We start from the raw sequence: 26,556 nt of genomic DNA, 5'->3' as shown, positions 1-26,556 counted from the left end.
TGGAAAACAGGGTGGATCTGTCGAAGAGTTTTTGGTAATTTCAGTTGGAAAGCCCCAGGGTTCACAATTCGTTCAATTAAGAAAGGTCCAACATACTTAGGTCCAAGCTTTTTTGACATTTGTGTAGTCTGCAAATATCTGGTGGATAAAAAGACCCTGGTGGATATCTGGTGGATAAAAAGACCCCTGTCACCCACTTGATATGGTTTTTGTGGAGTTCTCTTTTTATCTGCAATTTTTTTATAAGCTTGATGAGCATCATCTAATGCTTTACAGGTAACTGGCCAGGTAAGCTGGAGCTGTGTTATCCATTCATCTAATGACTGAATGTTAGGTTTCTCCCTTGGAAGCTTGGGTATGGGTACAAAGTCTTGTCCTGAAGCTACTTTAAACGGAGTAAACCCAGTACTACTATGTACCGAATTATTATATGCCACCTCAGCAAATGGCAATTGGTCAGCCCAATTATCTTGCTGATAATTTATGTAACAGAATCACACACAAAAACCAAAGGTACTTAGTGGGACCCATTAGTAGAATGTCACTTAGAGACTCCACACGATACTTGAATTCATTTTCCATTTTTATGTGTCAGGACACATTTTTATAAAATTTAAAAGAGATAAAGATAGAATAGAATAACAGAGTTGGAAGGGAGATTAGAGGTCTTCTAGTCCAACCCCCTTCCTAGGCAAGAAACCCTACACCACTTCAGACAAATGGTTATCCAACATCTTCTTAAAAACTTCCAGTGTTGGAGCATTCACAACTTCTGGAGGCAAGTTCTTCCACTGCTTAATTGTTCTAAATCAAGCAATGAAAATTAAAATAATCCAACTGGTCACTACAGTACTAAGTGGGAAATGAGTTTGTCCTTTCTCCAAACAAAATAATGGAATGAAATGGAACAGAACAGAACAGAACAGAACAGAATAGAATAGTTGGAAGAGACCTTGGAGGTCTTCTAGTCCATCCCCTGCCTAGGCAGGAAACCCTACACCACTCCAGACAAATGGTTGTTCAACATCTTCTTAAAAACTTCCAGTGTTGGAGCACCCACAACTTCTGAAGACAAGTTGTTCCACTGATTAATTGTTCTCATTGTCAGGAAATTTCTTCTTAGTTCTAAGTTGTTCCTTTTCTTCAGTAGTTTCCACCCATTGCTTCTTGTCCTACCCTCAGGTGCTTTGGAGAATATATTTCCTAAATGCTGTATTTGCCAAGAGGAGTTCTTTATATAGGAATTCCTTCCTAACTAATTAATTAATACTTCATATAAGTGTAGCCACCCATTCAGTTTATTCTCTGTGTGAGGTAGGTCATTTGTTTCTTTGACTTCTGACATGTCATAACCAAGTAAAATATGGAATTGGTGGCTTTTCCTAAGAGGGGAAGAAGCTTAACCTTGCCACCCATAGTGAGTCCAACTGACTAGTAGGGCAGGAAACCACACAACGGTGGCCCCTAAAGTCACCATAATACTTTAACTTTGTGCTTGAAAAAGATTCTCCCTTTCTCCAGCTCGGTGTTGGCTTTGAGTTCTCTCAGGGAGACAGAAGAGTTTATCCTTCCTTCTTCTGGATTAATTCTAGTGAATTTCCCCAGTATGAGGGTTTAGTCCAGCTGCTCCTGTATTCCCAGTGGAACTGGGTTGGACTGGTGGCCTCTGATGATGACAATGGAGAACATTTCATCTCATATCTGGTGCCAATTCTCAAGGAGAAGGAGATCTGCCCCGCCTTCACTGAAATATTGAAATCAGATCATTTTCATGCAATGAAGGAATTCATTATTTTTTTACAAAGCTGCTGTAAAGCTGAAGTGATTATTCTGTTTGGTGATTCTCAAACAAATGCACATATACAGTCATCTCTGCGTTTTCATGTAACGTCCACAAAATGATTGCCTCAGAAACTTTGGATCCTCTCTTCCCTATGGAAACACAACGTGGTGGCAGATAAAGACACATTCAAAGTTATAAAGCTTTAAAAAATTTTGAAACAAGCATGACAGGTGAAAGTTACAATATCTACAATGCCATTTATGCTGTGGCCCATGCATTACATGCAATGTTTGGATCAGGAGCCCAACCAGCCATGATGAGCCTTGGAAAGAAGATCTCAAATGTCCAGGTAACTTATATGACTCTATAGCAGGGGTCTTCAAACTTGGTAACTTTAAGACTTATGGGCTTCAAATCCCAGAATTCTGGGAGTTTAAGTCCACAAGTCTTAAAGTTGCCAAATTTGGAGACCTCTGCTCTATATTCAGTTCACAGATCCTTAGAAAGGAAGTTTCCTGAATGTATTTCTTGAGTGATTAATATCTCAATGCTACCTTAATCAGAACAGAGTAAGGAAAGAATTGCTACAAAAACCCACTAATGTGAATTAAGAATAATGCTTGGTTGAAATGGGGTAGTGGGGTGAAAAGGGAATAAAGCAAACCAGTTGTCCATAAGACCCATAGAAGAAAGACCTCGTCCATAGAAGGTCCTGAAAGGACCTCAATGTCTGCCTGAGTTTCAAGGGGTGACCATTTCTGGGAAGAAATGTCAACCCAAACCAAGATGACAATCTGGGTGTGTTTCCTTTTTTTAAAAATCAAAAAACAACAACAAATCCATCTTTCAATTATACAGTGTGGACTGGGTACATATGTATATCTTGTGCAAATGTTTATATTTTGTATACATTTCTTACTCAAGTTACATTCATGTTACAACTTATTCAACCTTATATATCTTATCATTATAACATTATCATTTAATTTCTTACTTTCCAGCCATTTATAAAATAAACCCCATATCATATAATATTCCACTTCCTCTTGTTCTTTAATTCCCAGTATTAATCTACTCATTTCTTCACATTCCATATATTTTCATAATCACCTCTTCCTCTATCGAAATCTTTTCATTTTTCCAATTTTGTGCAAATACAATTCTAGCTGCTGTTAATATGTGTACAATTAAATATGTTTTTTCTTTACTATAATTTTCAGGTAAAATCCCCAATAAAAATCTGGGTGTGTTTCCAAGCGGTGCTTCAACAGGTCAGTTGAAATCCTAGTGGGCATAAAGTAGAACCTCTGCTCACAAATGCTTCTGACCACAACCAAATCAGGTTCCGACCAAAAAAATCAATTTTTATTCCCGTGGCCATTTCCCCTTCTGCACCATTTTTTTTGTAAGTGCCAAATTTCCAAAATTAGGTTCGGGTCATGACTAAATTGGGTTGCGACCAAAGTTATGGAAAGAATTATGGTCATGACCAGAGGTTCTACTGTATTTGCAGAACCATCTCAGTTTCTCTCCGTAGGTAACATGTGAAAAGACACTCAATTCAATTCTTTTTAACCTTAATGTATATTTCTGTGGCTTAGAATCCTTTGTGGTTCCACCCAGTTTGTTTAGTTTGACCTTTGTTGTACTGCTATTCTTCTGGTGTGAAAGCAATATCTGTCAACCTCAGCATATAGAGTAGGATTCAAAGATATTCCAACAGGTTCTGGTCTGGAATTCATCAGATCTTTCCCTACCAAAGTCTAAATGTTGGACCACTCTAGATAATGAAGTGAGGTAGATGCATTTGTCATTCACAAAACTGCGGGTCCAAATAAACACAATTAAGGAGAAAGAGCAAACTGAATATTATATGGTATGGGATTTATTCTATCAATGGTTTAATAATAAAAATGGAAGTTAGAAATAGGAAAACAAAATAAAGATGATGTGTTAAAAGAAACAAGTTAATATGATGACTAATATGTTGAATACTACCTATGTTAATATTGTATGATCACAATATAATTAATAGGTGGACATTACTGTGTTAAATATTGCAGAATTAATATGTAATGAAGGATTTTGTAACTTTGAGGATGTTATAACTTTGATTTGTTTAACAAATATGTTTGTACCCAGACAACACACTGTTCAACTGAAGACAGAATGATTGTATTAAAAATAAAACAAATATATTTTTTAAAAAAACGTGAGTCCAAATAAACACATCAAAATTTATGTAACCAAGTATGACAGGAGCTATGCCATCTAGGAAATTTGGAATACAGAATTAAAATCTTTGTATGGAGGTATCCTTCTGATAAAAATAATTTTTGCAAACAACTCTACAAAATTTTGGGGCCACTGAGCCATCATTGTATTTGAACTCTGGGCCATCTCTGATTATTTCAATATCTTCAGGAGAGATATTATGACATTATGACCTTTGGTGATGTCATCTGATTTGTTGGTGTCTTCAAGACCAAATAAGATGGCATTTGGACGTTTCTGGTCACATTCCATGATGTCTCTGATGAGTAAGGGGATATCATATGTGGAATTATTTGATGGGATAGTAATTATTTGTGGTTTGGTGGTTATTTTTGGTTGTAGTTGTGATTGTAGTTGAGGTAGTAGTTGTGGTAGTGGTTGTTGGGTTGGGATTTGATTTTGAGTTGATAGGTAGTTGCTTATCAGTGCTGTTGTTTTTTTTCAAGAGAAATTAGGCTTTCTTGTATAATTGTTTCAAAATGTGTTGCTAAGCGTTTTCCTATTGAGTGATGAGTGATTCTATGCTATCAACTCTGTCAGGCAGGGTATTTGGTTTGTTTAGCTTAGGAAAACATGATGGACATAGACAAGGGAAAGTATCTGATGCTTTTAGGAGATCAGCTAGGTCTTTGTTTAAGTTTAAGCAGGCAAGGTGGGCTTGATTGTCACATAGGTAGCATTAACCCTTTCCTTGCAGACTCTTAATACTACCTCATTACTTTAATCAAACACTGATTAACTCAATACCTCAAAACTTACAACTTTTCTACCTCATCACCTATATCTACGGTTAGATAATCAATTTCTATAAAATATTTTATTAATGGTTCAATTGATTTATGGTCCTAATTGATTAGTGTGACTAGAGTGTTTAGTGCAAATAGTGTTATTACTGACTAGTTGAAAAGATCAATATGCATGTAATTTTAATTGAATAGTAAAATCAATGATTTAGTGAATTTAAATGAACAGTGTGATTAATGATTAGTGTAATTAATTGATTAGTGTTTAGAATATTTAATTGATTAGGCTGATTGTTGCCCAGAAATATTATCTGACTAGAGAGATTACTGCAATTGATGATTGATTGGTGTGATATTGTTCCATTAATTAATTTAATCAACGTACCATCTTAACAAACCTACCATGACAAGAAAAAAATCCTATGCCAAAGCACTACCTACAGAGAACATAATCCCCACCAATGATCCACAAGACTCCTGCACATGCCTTAAATGCTACAAAAATCTAAAGGATAATGAAAACTCCATCAAATGTTCTCTGTGTAAGAAATACACTCATCATGACTGCTTGGGATTAACCGAGCAATTTATTCAATACCTGGAATCATCCAATGAGTTTCCATATTACTGCAATTCATGCAAACCCAAACTGGATCTGTTGGAAAGAATTGATACCATTGAAACCATAGTAGCATCCCTGGACGCATGCAAACCCAAACTGGATCTGTTGGAAAGAATTGATACCATTGAAACCATAGTAGCATCCCTGGACGCCGTAAAAGAAAGAATATCCAACCTTGAAAAAAAAAGAAACAACGCAAAAACCTGAACTTCCAATAGCTACAAACCACATCTCTACCCAACAACCACAACCCAGTCCAAAACCCAATCCACAAATAAACACAACCCAGACAAATATTGATATCCCAATCCTCATCAGAGAAGCTGTTGAGCGTGAACGGAAACGTCCAAACGCCATCTTATTTGGTCTAGAGGTCACCAATAACAATGATGACATCACAACTGTCCGAAACATCATCAGGGATTATCAAGCATCAACCATCTCCGCTGATGAAATACTTGACATTTCACGCATTGGCGAGAGCTCAATAACAGTGACGGCTCTGTAGCCCCACGCCTGTGCAGAGTCATTTGCAAAAATGAAACAAGCAAACGTAAATTCATTTATACTATAAACTCACTCACCAAAAACAACACCAACCATAAGAACCTCCGTTGCCGCCCTGACCTAACCATACAGCAACGTGCCCGCTCCCGTGTACTCCGCATTGAACTCAAAAACCGTCTAGACAATGGAGAGAAGGACCTGTACATTGACTACCATGCTGACTGTATCAAAAGTAAGCCACGCAACCCAATACTCAACCACTTTTACCCTCAACCACAACCCTACCTCAACCGATCCACCATCACCCAAGACTAGGCACGCACGCCCCCAACTACCTCAATTCCAACTACTGCCGGCCTTAAATGCAAACTACTCAATGCAAGAAGCCTCGTGAATAAAATACCTGAATTTCTCATCCTACTAAATATGGCTAACTTTGACATTATATTTGTCTGTGAAACATGGCTCAATGCATCTCTCCCTGACTCCATTACCACAGTAAGAGACTATCATGTTTACCGATCAGATCGTGAAAATCGTCGAGGAGGTGGTGTTGCTATCTTCTATAAAAAAATCCTTACATCTAAAAAATATCCAAGTTACCCAGGAGCTTGCTCTTCCTGAGACCATCATCTGTGAACTATCCTTAAATATCACAATTCGATTCTTACTATGTTACAGAGCACCTGATTATGACATCGAACATGTAAACAAGCTAAATACATTACTAACATGGGCTGCATCCTGCCCATACCCTTTTATCTTTCTTGGTGATTTCAATCTACCTCATATTGACTGGACCCTAAATGAATGTACAACTGAAATCATACACACAACCTTCTACAATGCTATTACAAATCTGGGACTCGAACAACTAGTAACCAACAACACTAGACTAAACAACTGCCTCGATCTCATCTTCTGCAATAGTTTGAATTTAATTTACGGAATACAAACTAAAGAACCCTTTTCCAGTAGTGACCACAATATGATTGACTTTTGTCTCAACATACGTCCACACAAAAATCACCACAATGATGTAATTCCCAATTGTAACTTCAAAAAAAACAACTATGATCTTATAGACAATGATCTCTCATCCCTTGATTGGCAATCTCTATTCACTGGATGCAATACTGTTGAAGACCATTACAACATATTTTTACTTGAAGTCAAAAGAGTCATCAAACTATATGTACCAACAACAACTCCCAAAACAAAACAAAAAAGCAGATTACCCATATCAATAAGGAAACTTCAATCCAAAAAGAGATCACTCTGGTGGAAAAACAAATCTGGTCACGTTGCCAATTTCAAAAACTGATACAAAAATTTATGCCACCAGATAAAGACCGAATGCACCAATTATCACATTAAACAAGAGGAAAACCTTCTAAGCACCAATTCCACCCGTGCTTTTTACAATTTTGTAAACAACAAACTAAAAGACTCAAGGTCCATCCCTCCCTTGATAGGACCTGATGGTAAAGACTGCAACGATGACACCATTAAAGCTAACATCTTTAACACATTCTTCGGCTCAGTATTTGTAAACAGCAATGGATCATGCCCAGTATTTCCTAGCCGTACCACAGATAACAACAATGATCTAATACATATCGATTTCACAGAAGACAATGTTGAAAAAGCACTACGCAACCTAAAACCATCTCTATCTATTGGACCGGATGGAATATGTGCCTACTTCTTAAGAAAGCTATCCACTGCCATAGCCAAACCTCTAAGCATAATCTTTGAAAAATCTTTCAGAACCAGCTCCTTGCCTAACCTATGGTCACAAGCCACAGTCATCCCCATCTTCAAAAAGGGAGACCCAAGCCTAGTTGAAAATTACAGGCCAATCTCCTTATGCTGCGTCACCTGTAAAGTCATGGAATCAATTATTAACCAATCCATCATCCTTCACTTACAGACAAATAACCTACTCTCCAATAAACAATTTGGTTTCAGAAAAAACTATCCTTTAATCTGCAACTCTTACACTGCAAAAACATATGGACGACACAACTCGACCAGGGCAAAGCAATAGACGCAATCTACATAGACTTCTGTAAAGCCTTTGATTCAGTGGTACACGACAACCTACTCCTAAAAATAAAATCCTATGGTATCTCTGGACAACTGAATAACTGGATAGGAGCATTCCTGTCAAACAGACAACAAATGGTCAAAATCGGAGCGTACTATCAAATCCAGTACCTGTCAATAGTGGTGTTCCCCAAGGCAGTGTTCTAGGACCAACTCTCTTCATACTCTACATAAACGACCTCTGTGATCATATTAAGAGCAATTGCGTTCTCTTCGCTGATGATGTAAAGCTGTTCAATACCACAGACAATACTGCTACCCTACAAAAAGATCTTGACTATGTATCAGAGTGGTCAAACAAATGGCAACTTCAAATCTCAACAAATAAATGCTCTGTCTTACATATTGGCAAAAAAAATCAGAAAATAAAATACAAGCTGAATAGTCAAGATCTTGTTGATGACTCAAGCTCTGTAAAGGACCTTGGAATACTCACCTCTAATGATCTAAGTGCTAGAGCCCACTGCAACTACATAGCCAAAAAGACATTAAGAGTTGTTAACCTAATCCTACGTAGCTTTTCTCTGGTAATATCACACTACTAACCAGAGCATACAAAACCTTTGCTAGACCAATACTCGAATACAGTTCATCAGTCTGGAACCCACACTACGTATCTGATATTAGCACAATTGAGAAAGTCCAGAAATATTTCACAAGAAGAGTTCTCCAGTCCTCTACTCGTTGTAGAATACCTTATGCCACCAGACTTGAAATTCTAGAACTTGAAAACCTTGAATTACGCCTGCCTTCGGTCTGACTTAAGCATGGTATATAAAATCATACATTGCAATGTCCTACCTGTCAATGAATACTTCAGCTTCAACCATAACAACACAAGAGCACACAATAGATACAAACTCAAAGTAAACCGCACCAAACTTGATTGCAGGAAATACGACTTCAGCAATAGAGTGGTCAATGTCTGGAATACTCTACCCGACTCTGTAGTTTCTTCCCCAAACCCCAAAAACTTTAACCTTAGACTGTCTACTATTGACCTCACCCCTTTCCTAAGAGGCCTGTAGGGGGCGTGCATAAGCGCACCAACGTGCCTACCGTCCCTGTCCTATTGTTTCTCTTATTCTTTTATTTTTCTTATATGTACCCATTTCATGTATTCACAACTATGTATACATTTATACTTATTATCTTGTAAACAATTGGCAAATCAAATAAATAAATAAAAATAAAATAATTTTTGCTTTCATTGATGGTTTTAAGACATCTGAAGCATGTACAGGAGTCTGGGAGGTCATTGATAGAGATATTATTTTTGTTGTTGTTTGGTAATGAAGGATTTGGAGTTCTGGAGTTTCTGGCTGGTATGGTCAATGACAATAGTACATTAAACAATGACAATAGCTAATTAATATGATAGGTAGACAGTTACTTAATGAATGTTGGTAATTAATAACTGTTAATTGATAAGTTAGAGAACAAAAGAAAAGTAAGGTTACTTATTACTAAAATCAATCAATCAACTTATTACTAAGAATCAATCAATCAATCAATTGACTATATAATCAAAGATACAGTATTAAATCTCTATCAGTTCAATGAATCAGTAAATTAGTGGTCATTTAACAATTAATTATTATACTATTATGTGATAAATCAATTATTATAGACAAAGCATTATCTATAAATATTTGGTCTTCAGGTACTGAAATAGTGGAGGTAATGAAGTATTGGAGGTTTGTTGTGTAAAGTTCCTTTGTTTTTCCTTAAAGCCATGTTTTTTGGTTTTTTGATTTGTTTTGTTTTTGTTTTAAAAAGGAACCGTTGCTGTTTGATAGATTTGAATGGAGAAGATTTGAATGAGCTCACCAATCATCTACTTTGGAGTTTGAAAAGGATGAGATTTGGGTGGGGGTTTTGTGGAGGTTGTCCAATCAGCTGAGTGGGATTTTAAATTCAGGCTGACTAATCAGCTGGGTGATTTATATGGAGACTATCAATTCTCCGTGAGTCTCCTTTGTTCTCCCTAGTTGGTGGCCGTTTAGAATTATTTTTGGTGATTTGATTTAAATGGAGACTGTAGACATCATTCCAGTTCTTCCATCATCGGAGTTCACAATCAATCTGTTTCAAAAAGCACTTTTCCTGAATAAAAACCTTCTTCACACCTCTTCTTCTCGTGTAGTCCCCCCTTTTTTTCCTCCTTTCATCACTCTTTTCTCAAGTCGCCATTTAACTTCCAGAGTTAGAGGGTAAAAACATAAATTAAGCCACTGCCACTTAATCTCCACACTCACCCCTTCCACTCTGGAATCTTTGCTTTTTAAGTTGTTTCTGACTCAGGTCCACAATAAATCTTTGAGCCATTTACCCGCTCCTTCCTCCCACTGAAAAATGCACCGCCAATCTATACGGAGCCAGGTGAGACACTCACCCGCAGGTGGGTCGCTTCTAAGCTTGCAGTCCTTGCCGGCAGTTGCCACAAACCCACAGCTCGTTTATTCCCCGCGTCAACTTCCCTCTCCCGAGACCAGGCAGATTCTTTAGACCAGGTAGCTTCTTTTCACTAGGCAGCTTTTTCCTCTCCAGGCAGCTGAAAAATTTGTGATTTTTTTGTCTAGATCCTAGCGGATCACCCGATCGCCTTACCCAACAAAGGGAAGCTGCACAAGATGGGATTCCTGGACCCTGGCGGGAGCCCCTCGCTCCAAATCAGCTGGCTGCCTTTGTCCGAATCCTTATGCTGCTACTTTGTAGATCCCTAGGACCTAATCTATGTATTTTTGTTACTTTTGTTACTTCTACTCCTGTCTCTGAATTTAGTTACTGGTGCTTTTCTCTCCTTCAGGTCCCCAGCGGCGTGACTATGCATCTGCCTTGGTGGCCATCTTCCTCCCAGTCATGCATTTATTCATTTCACAGTGGCCTTTCTGGCTAGGAAATTGCCCAACAGCTTTAATGAAGCCAAGTTCATTACTTTCAGCATGCTGGTCTTTTACAGTGTTTGGATCTCTTTCCTCCTTTCCTTCCTGAGCACCAAAGGGAATTCCATGGTGGCCATGGAGATCTTCTCCATCTTGGCCTCTGGGGCTGGTCTCTTGGCTTGTATCTTTCTCCACAAATGCTACCTTATCCTACAGAGGCCTGATCTGAATCAGAGAGAAAATATAATGAGGCATAAGAATGTCTGATTTATGTGGAAAGTAGTAACTTTTATTTTAAAACTTTTATTACATTGAATAAGTTAACAACACCAATCTAAATTCCTTTTTCTGTGAGGTGGATAAAATTCAACATGGAAACACTCCCACGTCCTTCTTTTTGTGTAGAAAAAATCAAAGGCACTTATTTAGAATTGAAGAGAGCATCCTGGGCAGCAGCACATGTGAAAGGAATCTCTCTCTCTTCATGAATCAAAGCCAAAACACAGGTAAGAGAAGGCATGATTGATACAATGCTCGTTTATGGTTGATTAGTCTTGTGACTTCATTATTAAAATAAATAATGAGATACAACACATAGTCTACTTTCAGAATAGGCCAGATAGGAACAAATAAAGAGATAAAATACAAATGTGTTAATGCAAAAGGACTTCAGATAAATTTGCCTTGAGGCCATCCAGCTGGCAAGGCAGCCATATCTGTGTAAACTTGCAGAGGTTTCAAGTGCTCCCTGCAATTCTGCTTCCCACAAACCTTGACTTCTGATCTAGCAGGGAAGGTGACAAGAATGATTGGGCTGCTTCTCCTGCTGCTGCTTCTGCTCTTCTGGCTCCTGCCCCCAATGATTGCTAACAATCAATGGAAATATTACATGTCTGGTGATCTGGTTATTGGTGGGAATTTACCCCTGGCAGCTCTTATCCTCTCCAGTATAGAATATTTTCAAAATGAGCCAACACTTCATATTTATAAATTCTCGTAAGATTCACCTGAATGGAAAAATATAGATGATTGTTTTCTTTCTTTTGGATTGAGAAACTCCTTTTAGAAATACTTTTCTAGTGATGTTTGCAAAGATCCTTGTATACAACTTTGTATAGATCAGATTTCTGTCCTTTCCTCAATAAATAGCCAAATCCATGAAATAGGCTAGAATTCCCAGTCTTTGCAGAAGTCTTCCCTCTGGATGATTATACACCATAGGAATGTGGAGAGGGAAAACACCTTGGAGACTTTGTTGGCCTAGTAAAGATGTTCACTTATGTTTATTAGGACATAAAATCATGGTCTAAAATGCCCCAGAAAGCTCAGTCCTTTTCCAATGTGGGGTACTGCCAAAATCCCTGAGTTTGAGAATCAATATTTCTCATGAATAATGGCCTTCACTCCATCTGTGCTGTGACCCCCACTGGAGTCTTTGGGTCAGCAATGGTGACCAGACCTGAAGAAGCTGCTCCAAGAGAGATTCAAAGTGATTAGGTTGCAAGAGAAGCAAATATTTAGAATTGAAGAGAGCATCCTGGGCAGCAGCACATGTGAAAGAACTCACATCACAAGCTGAACATGAGCCAACATGAGCAGCTTGTTGCTGATATTATTTGTCTGATGGAAGTGAAAAATTCAGCCTCAGAGACCACATCTGAATATTGCTTACAGCCTCAGAGACAGACCAGAACGTAGTGGCAGAGTGTAAGATTCTGGCAGGGACAGCTTGCACTGAATGGTACCAACAAGTAGCTGATGTTCTGTACAGGAACATATGCACAGTGTATGGACTGGACCTTCCCAAGCCCAGTTGTGATATTTCACACAAAGTTTTGGAGAACAACAGGGCTAAGATCCTCTGAGACTTCCAGATCAAGGCAGACATGCAGGTCCTTGCCAATGAACCAGACAAAGAGGTCGTAGAGAAGAAGACAGAGCTGGGGATAGATAGAGATCATGTCAAATTACAGCAACGTCAAAAAGAAGTAGGATGGAAGCTGGAGAAATTCAAAGGCCTAAAGGAGGAAGTGGAGAATATATGAAAAGGCAAAAGGGGTCGTAGTGATAGGGGTCTTTTGGGCTGTTGACTCTTAAACTGGTAGAGGGGCTCCAGCAGATCCCAGGAATAATAGCAGATGCCCAGAAGAGTGAAGTGCAAGGAACTGCTAAGATAACTGTGTCCGTCCTTGTCTTGCTTGATTCAGTGGTGACTGGGAAGGAGAGACCCTACCCTGGATCTTCTTTATGTGAGGTATCACAGGGGTCAGTGCTGTCCCCTCTCCTGTTCCACATGTACATGAGACCCAGAGTAAGCTCATCCAATGTCATGAAGTGAGGTATCCTTGATATGTTGATGATACTCAATTGTACATCTTTTGTTCGGGTAAATTAAGCATAATTGTGCATGTCCTGTCCTCTTGGATGAAGGATGCCCTAGCCACCTCCTGGTTGGACTACTGCAATGTGTTCCATATGGAGCTGCCCTTGAAGAGTATCCAGAAACTTCAGCTGGTGCAAATTGCAGTCGCAAAAAAAAGTTATGCATGTTTCTGATAGGGCACATTATCTCTCTGCTTGCTGAGCTGCATTGGTTGGTCTCATCACAACAGACTTCAGGACTGTACTATTATTGTATAAAGGTTTAAGCAATTATTGTCTTCTTTATTTACAGTTTTTAACTGGGCTGTTGTATGCTGCTCAGAATCCCTTTGCATGAGATGGGTAGCCATATAAATTTGATCAGTCAATCCTTTCCATTTCTTGTCTTGGGGGTATAACTAAACCAGGTATTCCATCTCGATATTGACATGATTGCTCACACTTCCTAGGGTACACCTGACTGCCACCATACACCATTAGCACCCATTCTATCTGAACATAGTATGACACAGGCCAAACTCCATCTTCTGCACAGGTGTTCACTTTCAGGTAGGTCAAAATCTCAATTCTCAAGTCTATCTGTTCTGTGGATTAGCCACAAGAGACACAAACATGTTTTTCCCCACCTGATGTGCAAATGACATATATTGCTCAGTGGGTAGGACAATTGCTTTTCCCTGAAATCATCAGAAGAACAGTAATTCTTAATGTCTCCCCTGGGGATTTCAACCCACAAAAATCTTCCAAGGTAAAACTTGCTTTGAAAAATATGCCCTGGTGGAGGACCTCACCTGGTCTTCCAGAGAGCTAACTCTGAGCTTTGGTGTGACTCAGCTGCCCTTTGTGTCAAAGCCAAAACACAGGTAAGAGAAGGCATGATTGATACAATGCTCATTTATGGTTGATTAGTCTTGTGACTTCATTATTAAAATAAATAATAAGATACAACACATAGTCTACTTTCAGAATAGGCCAGATAGGAACAAATAAAGAGATAAAATACAAATGTGTTAATGCAAAAAGACTTCAGATAAATTTGCCTTGAGGCCATCCAGCTGGCAAGGCAGCCATAACTGTGTAAACTTGCAGAGGTTTCAAGTGCTCCCTGCAATTCTGCTTCCCACAAACCTTGACTTCTGATCTTGCAGGGAAGGTGACAAGAATGATTGGGCTGCCTCTCCTGCTGCTGCTTCTGCTCTTCTGGCTCCTGCCCCCAATGACTGCTAACAATCAATGGAAATATTACATGTCTGGTGATCTGGTTATTGGTGGGAATTTACCCCTGGCAGGTCTTCTCCTCTCCAGTATACAATATTTTCAAAAAGAACCATCACTTCATATTGATAAATTCTCGTAAGATTCACCTGAATGGAAAAATATAGATGATTGTTTTCTTTCTTTTGGATTGAGAAACTCCTTTTAGAAATACTTTTCTAGTGATGTTTGCAAAGATCCTTGTATACAACTTTGTATAGATCAGATTTCTGTCCTTTCCTCAATAAATAGCCAAATTCATGAAATAGGCTAGAATTCCCAGTCTTTGCAGAATCTTCCTCTGGATGATTATACACCATAGAAAGTGGAGAGGGAAAACACCTTGGAGACTTTGCTGGCCTAGTAAAGATGTTCACTTATGTTTATTTGGACATAAAATCATGGTCTAAAACCCCCAGAAAGCTCAGTCCTTTTCCAATGTGGGGTACTGCCAAAATCCCTGAGTTTGAGAATCAACATTTCTCATGAATAATGGCCTTCACTCCATCTGTGCTGTGACCCCCACTGGAGTCTTTGGGTCAGCAATGGTGACCAGACCTGAAGAAGCTGCTCCAAGAGACACTCAAATTGATTAGGATGGAAGAGAAGCAATTGGGGAGGATTCCAGTCATGGAAGCAAAGTGAAGAAGGGAGGTTTTATTTTGAAAAGGCAACTGGGATGATTTTTTTTTTGAGGAAAAAACAAGATGTATCACAAATTGGGAGTGATCAACCAGGCTGAAAGTTTGCCTACTAGTAAAGAAGGAAAAGAAAAAGAACTAAAACACATCAAGGAATCCCCCAGAACTTGTGGCTATCCTAGCTGGGCCTTCATCAAATCCAAAAAATGACCCAGCATGACCTCCTCTGCTACAGACAAGGGAGAGACTAACAACCAAGAATACATTAAGGCAGAAACTTAAGGATAAAAAACAAAATGAGCAACATGGTATATGCAACACAATGCAGTGAGCCATGTGCAGATCTGTTCATTGGGGAAACAAAACAGCCACTTCAACAGCACATGGCACAACTTAGGAGATCTAAGCCATCAGGACCAGATTCAGTGGTCCATCTGCATTTGAAAGATAAGGGTCACTCTTTTGAAGACAGCAAGGTCTACCTTTTGGATAGAGAGGACCATTAGTTTGAAAGAGGGGTCAAAGAGGCCATCTATGTTAGAACTGAGCAACCCATCCTCAACAGAGGGGGAGGGATAAGACAATGTCTATCCCCCAATTTGTGATGCAGTCCATTTGGCTGTTCCAAGAAAATTCCACACTTCTGACTCAATTGACCCTGAGCTCACAAGTAAACCCCCAAGTACCCACCATGGCACCCACAGAGCATTAAAACCAGTTGACTTCAAAGAAAACACAACCTTTCCATTCTCCCTCCCACCAACTAATCTCAACTGTCAGTAGCTGTTTTTCCATCTCCGTACGCATACATCCAATACAATTGATGAAACGTCCAAGATGAAACATTTTGGGTTTTTTTCTCAAAAATCAGTCCAGTTGCCTTTCCAAAATAAAAGCCACTTTTGATGCAACTATGACCTGGATGATTGAAAATCTTCATGGACATATGAAGAAGGAAGGGATGGTAGAATCGTATAAAATTGTCCATGATATGGAGATAGGGCCTTTCTCCTCTCTCACTAATCCTAATAATGAAACTTGGGACTTGCTGTTGAAAACTAACCCAAAAAATATGACAAGGCAAAGTCCACCTGCAGGCAGGATTTCCTTGCAAGGTCCCCCTCTGTTTTTTCTCACTATAGGCCTATACCCAAAAACTTCCAACAGTTCCTGGCCTTAATGTTTGCAGTTAAAGAAGTCAACAAGGATCTGTTTCTCCTCCCCAACATCACCCTTGGCTTCCACATCCAAAACAATTACCAAAAGGAGTGGCGGATTTCTTTGATCAGCCTCTCCCTGCTCTCCACACGAGGCCGAATGGTTCCAGGTTATAAATGTTACACGAAGGACCCTCTACTCTCTGTCATTGGATGTGATGACCCCAAATCCTCAAGGCTGATGGCTTCCATCTTCAGCATCTTCAAGATCCCACAGGTAAGCACTGGATACAATATGGAACACACAAAGAACAGAAACACACACAGAAGCTAAGGATGAAAGCAAAGGTGTTACGAGCGGAAACACATCATTGAGTTGATTTCTGTATTTTTTATGTGAAGATACATTTTTATATAACCACAAAGCAATATTGATATAATTCTGAAAGAGGAATTACTTCCTGACATTCATAGAAGTTTATCATCTTTCTGCACCTTTCAGTGGAGTTTATTCTCTGCGTGGATGTTTTGTTCCTTTGACTTATGATCTATCACAGCCAGGCAAAATAGGTAACCGATGTCTCTTCCTTAGAAGGGAGGAAGATGAAGCTTTCCACTCACAATGAGTAAATCTGACTGGTGAGGCAAGGAATCACACAATGGGGGCCCTTAAAGTCACCATTAAAGTGTACATTGTGTCAGGGTTCTGACCAATTCCATAATAAAATTAGCAGTCTCAAGCCATTTAGAAAAAAAAAATCCAGTGGTTTATTAGGAGAGCCATGTTGGCTCTACCTATGGGAAGCCAGCTCTCACTTCACTCAATTTGCACCTTGGCTCTGACCCTCTTTCCCCTCCCCCAAAGTGTGTTACCAGTCAAATTATCCAACGAAGCAATGTTGCGGGTCGTATAAGTCATTCCCTTCAGCCATTGTGGGTCTCCGTGGAGATGGCCTTGACTTTGGCTGGCAAGGCTGTGTCCTGTTTTGACTGAGGTGTGAATTCCTTGGTGCAGCTGCGAGACCCATCCCCTGGCGTATCGAAACTCAGGAGCAGGTTGGGGAAGCTTTGCAAGTCAACACTTTGTCTCTAAAAGAGGATTTTCATTTTCTCCAGCTTGGTGTTGGCTTTGAGTTTTCTGAGGGAGAGAGAAGAGTTTATCCTTCCTTCTTCCGGATCAATCCCAAGGAATTTGCTCAGTATGTGGGCTTAGTCCAGCTGCTCCTGTATTTCCAGTGGAACTGGGTTGGGCTGGTGGCCCCTGAAAATGATGATGGAGAACTTTTCACCTCATCTCTGGTGCCAATGCTCAAGGAGAAGGAGATCTGCCTCGCCTTCATTCAAATAATAACACTTGATTTTCGTACTGCTTCATATTCAAAAGCAAACCATATTTTCAACACTTGGTCTAAAGGGGAAGTGATTATTCTGTTTGGAGACTCTAATACTATTGCAAATGTACATGCAGCTGTGTATGTTTATGGCATACTTAGAAAAGCATCATTTCTGAAAGTTTGGATCTTTACATCCAATTGGAAACTTAATGTGCTGAACTCTCAATATCTATTGAAAATTATAAAGTCCTTCCATGGGGCTTTGAATTTTAGGCACCACACTGGGGATGTCTCAGAATTCAGCCGTTTTCTCCTGTCTTTAGATCCTTTGAACCCACAAGAAGATGTCTTTCTCCCACTATGGTGGGAATGGGTCTTTGACTGCAACATCCACAAGCCTGGCAAGACCCCTCCAAAGGGGAAAAAACCATGTACAGGAAAGGAGAATTTACAGAATCTGCCATCCTACTGGTTTGAAACAAGCATGACTGGAGAAAGTTACAATATCTACAATGCCATTTATGCTCTGGCACACGTATTACATGCAATGCATGGATCCAGAGGGCGACCATCCATACTGAGACTTGGAGAGAGGATCTCAAATGTCCAGTCCTGGCAGGTAATCTCTGGGTGTCAGATCTGCCACCTCACTTCTTCTTTTGTCTTACTTCAGGGCCAGCTTGCCATAGATGCTGGAGTGGAGCGAAGCTTTTTGGGAAGGGGAATGGAGCACCTCTGATGTACTTTGGGCCAGCTGGAGAAAACATCTGAAGGACAACCGGCCAGAGAGAAAAGTGCAGCTGCATTCCAAGAACTGCCAAAAACTTCTCTTTTGATTATGATTGGGCATGAGGGGCCAATGGGAGGACAGGCCTGGGAAACAGGGGAAGTTTACGAGGGAATTGAAGTGGGATCCTCAAACTTGGCTTTGCCTTACTGTACTTCCTTTGACTTTGGCAAAACTATACCTTGCCCTCAAAAATGAAGTCAATGGACTGTTTCTGCCTTCTGAGTTGATGTGGTGGTTATCCGACAGCAGGTGCAGATGGCTGAGGAGAGCGAGGACTCAGATGAGGGGCCAGGACCATTAGGGAGTGGACTGCTGCCTTCAGAGATTGTGGGGGGTGGCAGCAGCAATGAGGAGGTTCCCGAGGAGCCTGTGCCAAGTGCACGCGTGAACGCAGGGTTGCTCGCAGGAAAGAATAGCTACAACAGCACGGGCGACTCGGGAGTAAGGCTGCAAGGTAATGGCCCCTCCTTCAAGAAGATAAAAGGCAGCTGTGCAGAGAACATTCTTTGTAGGAAGCAAAGACGTTTTGAAACTCAGCCTTGTGGACATTACAGTTGGTATTTTAAGACTGTTGTACTGAAAACTATTTCTTATCTGTTGTTTTTTGGCAGCCTTGCAAAAATTTGGCAAGGCTCTTTCTTGTCAGAGCTGATTAGTTGGAAGCAGCCTTTTATCTGTGAAGAAATAGAATTCTTAGCTGAACCAATAAAAGGCTGTGCTGCTGCCTTTGTCTTGTGTTTGCGCTCTTGGAACAAGGTTGGGTCAGGACAGTTCAAGTCAAGACAGATCTTATTCAGGCCACAGATATTTAGAGAGGAAGCTCCCCATGTCAATTTCTTGAGTTAAATATCTTTATGACATGATATCCCTGCATCAAATCTGCATAAAACCAGTGTCAGGGTTCCAGAGATTGCCCTAATTAAATCATGAGCCTCGAGCCAAGCTTCAAAAGGATCCAAAAGATTCATTAGGAGCAACATGTTGGCATTGACCCATATGAAGCCCACTCAGCCAGGGATGGGATTCAAATTTTTAACAACCGGTTCTGTGGGCATGGCTTAGGTGCTTTTAATATATATATATATATATATATATATATATATCTTTGGTTATTCGGGTTTTCTCCGAATAACCAAAGATCCACATACAAATACCCACGAAAACCTCAGAAAACGTATATATATATATGATTTTAGTCATTTAAATCCAATAGCCAAAAATCCAAAAATCACCAAGTAATCCAAATAATCCAAAACTGTTTCTTCTTGCTTCTTTTTTCCACTTTCTCTTCCTGGGGTTCTATTATTTTGTTACAAAGTTTCAGTTAGAATGTATCTTTTAGGAATCTTGTTAAGGTTTCACTATAGGTTCCTTTTAGTTCCAGGCAGTCTCCTCCATTTTTCCAGATCCTACCCTTTTATTCTTTTCTTTTCTCTCCTTTCCTGCTTTGAAAGTTTTTTGAGTATCCAAAAGTCTTTATTATCCCTTTGACATTTTATTTTCAGCTTAAATGCCTATTGATGTCAAAGTGGATTTTTGTCAATTTCTTACTTAAATCTCTTAGTTGTCAGTATAAGGAAGGGAAGAAAAAAAAAGCCAAATCCTTTCCCTTCCCTCTCTCCTTCGCTGCCTCAAAGTCTTCTTTGGGAACAATGTTATTTTTTATAGTTCAAATTCCAGGGTACCTTACGTTGTTGCTTTTTCAGTTTAACTCGGTCAACCAAAACTTTCTCTTCTTATCTCCCTCCTGCACATTCTTTTTCGGTCGAGTTCTTCTTTGAAGTGGCCATTTCTGACCACCGCTGCAACCGCCTTTGGGAAAGGGAGTAATGGCCAGGTGAGGAGGAGAGATGCGGCTCTCCTTGACCCTGCTGGTGGTCTCCCCCCTCTTCACCACCACTACAGGATGGCTTAGCCCCAAATTCAGCTGGCTCGGGGCGCTCCGGTGGCGAGCACAGATTGCAACCGCGCACGATCACGGATTTTGGTTCGTTGCCGAAGAAGCTCAAACTGGAAGTCCATGCTTACTTAGATTGATACATGTGTATGAATTAAAATATCATTTTCTCCTCCTTTCTGAAATGCATAAATATAATAAGTTCATCCTTTTTTCTGCAGGCGTCCCTCGCATTATTTCTGGAGAAAACTCCTCCAAGATGCATCTTAACAACAAATTAAGTAGTGAGCCTTGATTATTTGTTTGGGTCCTGCATTTTGGTCCCACAACAATTTCTAAATGAGTTACCAGTTGCTCTTTCATTCTAGGTTCTATTTTTTTCTACCCAGGAAGGCAGCATAACCACCTTTCCTTGCCAGCCTTCACTTTTAAGGATTGGGAATTCTGGTCCATTTTCCAGGGTTTAACTCCCCTTTACCCAACACTTCACCCTATAGCGTCCTCTCCCTTCCAGCCTTGATTCTTGTGTTATAACCATGCAATTTTCTATTTGACTGAGTTGCTTCTCCATCACACATTCCTTGGGAGGAAAGAATTTCTTGTGACCAGATTTCTATAACTGGTCTACATCTTAGGAAGGATCATAAGGCTGAAAGGCTCAGCTCCACTTTGCTCAGCCATGGCAGCTTCAGAGCCCCCTTGTTCACTCCACCAAATACCCCTCCTTCTTTTAATTCTCCACCTCAATGTCCTTCCACTCTTACACCCATTCTCTGTGCCCCTCAGTGCTTCCTCGCGGTGGAGTTTGATTTTCATGGTTTTGTAAGTTGCAAGAACTAGGTACCTGATGAATTAGTAAGATTAGAGGTGACATGATGGCTGTCTTCCAACATCTGAGGGGCTGTCACAGAGAAGAAGAGGTTGACTTCTAATCCAAAGCACTTTAGGGCAGGACAAGAAGTAAGAGATGAAAGATTAAGAGAGAATAAAAGAAACGTTTTCTGACATTCTTAATTAGAAACAAAGAAACTGTCAACTCTGAAGCTGGCCTGTCTGAGGCCATTTTGATACTTTTATGCTGACACACCGAAGGAGAGCGACAGGGAGGGGAGAATGGAGATAATTGGGGTGTTGTAACCGAAACAAAATACTTTCTCTTGGGAACCAAGGACATTCCTGCAGGTGCTCGGAAGGAGGGGACAGGAGTTACCCAGCAACTGGACAGTAACATGATTGAACCATGTGACTAATTGTTTTGGGAAAGTGAAAAACATTTACTTTTAATTAGGTGGAAACTTCAGGAATAATCAGAGTCGTTTTTCACCAGCCTGTGCCAATATGATATATCCAAAAAAATGATTCTTTGAGGAAATTGCCTTCCTTGGAGTTTTGTTTGCTGTGGGTGTGTTACTTGGAACCCTGACAGAAACATAGAAAATGGACAACAGATAAAAACCTAATGGTCCATCAAGTCTGCCCTTTGAGTTTATCTTTTTTATTTCTCTTTAATTTATTTTTTTATTATTCTTTACAAATTATTTTTATTTCATTTTAATTTGTTGTTGGATGACGGATATGTGTTTATCTCAAGCCTGTTTAAACTCAGATATTGATGATTGACCCACATCCTACACTGGGAGTTGGTTCCAAGCTTCCTCTACTCTTTCTGTGAAGGAATCCTTTCTAACATTATTTCTGAACATCCCTCCTGTCACTTTGAGGGCATGTCCCCCATGCTCCTCATTCTTGCTTAGGATCAAAAATAATGCCTTCTAGAACCCTATTCATACCCTTCATCTATTCAAAGGTTTTAATCATGTCATTGTCCCCCTTTCCCTTCTGTCCTCCAGTTGTCCGTATTCAGGAAAATCTCCTAAGACGGTGACCAGCCCAGAAAGATAGCAGCCATTATGTCACATTTGGGGCATTCAGCCAATGACTCCAATTTCTGAAGATCTCTTTTCTTTCAGCTTCTTCCCTATTTGAGGAATGTCCAGTTCAACAACAGTGCTGGTGATGAAATCTCCTTCTCAGAAAATGGACTGGGATCTGCTGGTTATGATCTTCTGAACTGGGTTTTCCTCCCCAATTTATCGTTTGTCCCTGTGAAAGTTGGACAAATAGATCCTGGGGCTCCCCCAGGCCAGGATTTCACCATCAACTCCAATGCAATTGTCTGGTCAAGAAAGGTGAGCTGGAAGGTCAAATAAATTCAGCAAAAGACTCATTCTCTTCTGGGGATTCAAAACTTCCTCCTTACTGGAAAACTGGTCACTGAATCAGAAATTTGGCAAACATCTGTTTAGAAAAACATGGTTTGCATGTAAAATATTTGACGTTCTGCTTGAAATCCAGGATGCATTTAGAGCAGCCAACAGCTGTTTCCATAGACGATTGCCATTCAATTAGATTCCCATGACTGTTTGTTTTAGGAAAGCTGTAGTTCAATTCCCAAGTCTTCTTTTATGTGCCAAATCCCAGTTCCAATCTCTAGAATCTATCGGTGGTGTGGAGTGTCACTGGCTTTAATCCCCCTATAGCATTTCCTGGGTTCCAATAGACCCTTTGTAAACATGTTGACAATAGAAACAAAAAAGTACAAATGAATACATGAAACATGTTAATTGCTTAGGCCACCTATAGCATTTCTCTTTTCTCTTCTAGAAGGTGCCCGTTGCCAGGTGTGGCATCAAGAGGTGCCAGGCAGGAGAGAGGAAGAGAGTTCCAGAAGGCAAGGAAGTTTGCTGCTACCAATGTGCCCCTTGTCCAGAAGGAACTATTTCTAATCAGACAGGTAGAGCACACTTTCAGTGTAGATCTTCCAAGATGAAGGAAACCATTCAGTAGAAACAACTATGAAGTTTTTTTAATGGATTTGACATTTTTCAAAATATTCATCCTTTGCAGCAGAATCTTGGAGTTGATGGATCTAAATTATCCTCCTAGCCACCATTCCTGCTCCACAGCAATTTAATGCAGGATAGCTTCAGGGCAGAATTCATGGGTTCCTTTTCTAGATTTTCTAGTCCTTCTCTTGCAACCCATCAAGAAAACCAGCAATCAAACTTTTCATGAAGGAGTGGGTAGTTGAGGGTCAAGTTTTAATTTTTATTATTTAAGATAAGCATCTTCTGTCAACGCTATCAGTCTCCCAGGAGGTTGATAGACCTGTTGGAGAAAGGGGAGATCCACCTAACTTTGTCTTCCTGCCCTTCCCTATAGAAGCAAATAGTCAGAATGAGTCAATCCAAAATCCAAAGTAGAGAACTTGTTTGTCCCAAAGGTGCTTTTTCAAGAAGAAACGGGACTTTCTGGTTTTTCTTTAAACTTCTTGGATGAGAATTGAAGTCTTCAGAAAAAAACAGAAATTCTAATTGCCTCTTGAAAAATCATCTTCAATATTGAATAAATCAATATTGAAGGATGATTTGCCCCTTTTTTATATACCACCAAATGTAAAGTGACTTTATTTCAGATGCAGCTTCCTGTGATCCCTGCCCAGAAGACCAGTATCCCAACAAGGACAAGGTCCAATGCATTGCCAAGAAGCTCCACTTTCTCTCTTATCAAGACACCCTGGGATATGCTTTAGTTTCTCTCACTCTTTCTCTCTCCATGATCACATTGGGAGTCCTGGCAGTTTTCCTTAAACATCGTGACACACCAATCGTCAAGGCCAATAACAGAGATCTCACCTACCTCCTCCTGGTCTCCCTCCTGCTTTGCTTCCTCTCCTCCTTCCTCTTCATTGGTCGACCCAGGAAGCTCACCTGTCTCTTCCGACAAACTGCCTTTGCCATTCTCTTTTCTGTTGCAGTTTCCTCTGTCTTGGCAAAAACTGTCATGGTTGTTCTGGCCTTCATGGCCACCAAACCAGGGAACAGGTCAAGGAAACTCTTAGGAAAATCACTGACAAATTCCATTGTCATAGCATGTCCCCTGATCCAAGCCATTCTTTGTGTCACCTGGCTGGTAACCTCCCCTCCATTTTCCAACTTGGACTTCCACTCCTTGACTGGTGAGATCATTTCTGAATGTCAGGAAGGCTCAGCTTCAATGTTTTATGCTGTCCTTGCCTACCTGGGTTTCCTGGCCCTCATCAGTTTCACCGTGGCCTTTCTGGCTAGGAAATTGCCTGACAGTTTTAATGAAGCCAAGTTTATTACTTTCAGCATGCTGGTCTTTTGCAGTGTTTGGATCACCTTCCTCCCCAGCTACCTGAGCACCAAAGGGAAGTCCATGGTGGCTGTGGAGATCTTCTCCATCTTGACCTCTGGGACTGGTCTCTTGGCTTGTATCTTTCTCCCCAAATGCTACATTATCCTACTGAGGCCTGGTCTGAATCAGAGAGAAAATATAATGAGGCATAAGAATGTCTGATTTATGTGGAAAGTAGTAACTTTTACTTTAAAACTTTTATGATATTGAATAAGTTAACAACATCAATCTAAATTTCTTTTTCTGGGAGGGGGATTAAATTAAACATGGACATATCCAAGTCCTTCTTTTTGTGTAGAAAAAAAATCAAAGGCGCATATTTAGAATTGAAGAGAGCATCCTGGGCAGCAGCACATGTGAAAAGAATCTCTCTCTCTTCATGAATCACAAGCTGAACATGAGCCAACATGAGCAGCTTGTTGCTGGTATTCTTTGTCTGATGCAAGTGAAAAACCACAGAGTCTGTGCTGAATCAGCAGGCATGAAGTGTGAAAAATAAGAGGGAATCATGGTTCCTCCATATTCTACATTGGTTAGACCACATCTGAATACTGCATTCAGCCTCAGAGACAGACCAGAACGTAGTGGCAGAGTGTAAGATTCAGGCAGGGACAGCATGCACTGAATGGTACCAACAAGTAGCTGATGTTCTGTACAGGAACATATGCACAGTGTATGGACTGGACCTTCCCAAGCCCAGTTGTGATCTTTCACACAAAGTTGTGGAGAACAACAGGGCTAAGATCCTCTGAGACTCCCAAATCAAGGCAGACATGCAGGTCCTTGCCAATGAACCAGATAAAGAGGTCATAGAGAAGAAGACAGAGGTGGGGATAGATGCACCCATGTCAAATAACAGCAACATCAGGAAGAAGGAGGATGGGAAGCTGGAGAAAGGTCAAAAGTATGAACTGGAGAAGATATGGAAAGGCAAAAGGGGTCCTAGTGATTGGGGTCCTTTGGTCTGTACTCTGGTAGAGGGGCTCCAGTGCATCCCAGGAATAATAGCAGATACCCAGAAGAGTGAACTGGCAGGAACTACTAAGTGTCATGCCCCTGGTGGAGACTTACTCTGAAGGAGAGGAGAGAGAGTGGAAGTATGGCTCCGGAGGTTGTGGAGAAGGATGGGGAAGGGAAGAGGCTGGCTGAGCAATCAGAGGAGGACCCAGGCCCATCCCCTATCCATCCTATGGCATGCAGGGAGGAGAGGAAAGGGAGAGACATGGTCTACCAAGAGGAGAGGACCTTGGTCCTTTTCATGGGCTGCAGCTTTGACAACTGAATAAGAGGACGGACATGCGTATGGGCGAGTGCTGGAAACAAAGCATGGAAATATCTCCAGTTTATGGTTCCTCTCTGAGTTTGTAATCCTTCCCAGTGTGTGTTATCTTTGGATGTCCTCCAGCCCTTATCTTGCCTGCTTTTTGTTGCTTTTTTCTTTCTTCTTGTAACTGTGTGGGAGTTTTTTGTCTTCTGTCAAAGATATTCAGAGCTTGGAAGCAAAATGAAGGAATAAAAGGGGCTTCACCTGTTTTCTGTGACTGTGTTTGTTTTGTATCCCACCCTGGGTGGGATAAGATACTGTGTCCGTCCTCATCTTATTTGACTCAATGGTGACTGGGCAGGAGAGACCCCACCCTGGACCTTCTTTATGTGAGCTACCACAGGGGTCAGTGCTGTCCCCTCTCCTATTCCACATCTATACAAGACCCCAGAGTAAGCTCATCCATTGTCAGGAGGTGAGAGAAATCAGAATTATTCCATTAAACAACAGAGCAAATGTAACTCCATGTATAGCCTCTGTGTAATCAAAGAACCTATAACAAGATATTAAGTAAGACATTGTGTAAGGATGTTATCTGTAAGGAAATAACAAGGTTATAAATGTCTTAGCACATTCTGGTCAGAAAGCTGGTTGGCAGATCAAAGAAGGTCAAGAAATCAGTTGTCATACTAAAAT

The 26,556-nt window shown here is 40.4% G+C and overlaps 1 protein-coding gene and 1 long non-coding RNA gene across 2 annotated transcripts in view; both read left to right on the top strand.

Moving 5' to 3' along the window:
• Positions 1-26,128, top strand: part of LOC148133624 (uncharacterized) — a 141,787-nt gene extending 115,659 nt beyond the window's left edge. Inside the window, exon 2 of the long non-coding RNA XR_015746994.1 lies at positions 25,834-26,128. This is a non-coding gene — a long non-coding RNA (uncharacterized LOC148133624). The remainder of the gene's footprint in view (positions 1-25,833) is intronic.
• LOC148133623 (vomeronasal type-2 receptor 26-like) lies at positions 16,114-26,128 on the top strand. The gene is made up of 7 exons (XM_087952244.1): positions 16,114-16,172; positions 16,343-16,634; positions 17,474-18,310; positions 22,349-22,567; positions 23,043-23,172; positions 23,854-24,890; positions 25,815-26,128. Exons 1-6 carry the CDS (start codon positions 16,114-16,116, stop codon positions 24,756-24,758), a joined length of 2,442 nt encoding a protein of 813 aa, XP_087808370.1. The 3' UTR covers positions 24,759-24,890; positions 25,815-26,128.
• Positions 26,129-26,556: the final 428 nt, after the last annotated feature.

Source organism: Notechis scutatus, chromosome 1, assembly GCF_049901735.1.
Source record: "Notechis scutatus isolate UNSWTSFEM ecotype Mainland chromosome 1, rNotScu1.2, whole genome shotgun sequence".
Lineage (NCBI taxonomy): Eukaryota > Metazoa > Chordata > Lepidosauria > Squamata > Elapidae > Notechis > Notechis scutatus.
The sequence above is the reverse complement of the archived record's forward strand: the minus strand, read 5'-3'. Positions and strand labels throughout refer to the sequence as shown.

Excerpts from the sequence above, each read along its gene's own strand:
- LOC148133623 (XM_087952244.1), top strand. The coding sequence starts at position 16,114 with ATGACCTGGATGATTGAAAATCTTCATGGACATATGAAGAAGGAAGGG. Across the intron at positions 16,635-17,473 it reads GCATCTTCAAGATCCCACAG|CTTGGTGTTGGCTTTGAGTT; the intron begins GTAAGCACTGGA and ends CATTTTCTCCAG. Across the intron at positions 22,568-23,042 it reads CAATTGTCTGGTCAAGAAAG|AAGGTGCCCGTTGCCAGGTG; the intron begins GTGAGCTGGAAG and ends TTTCTCTTCTAG.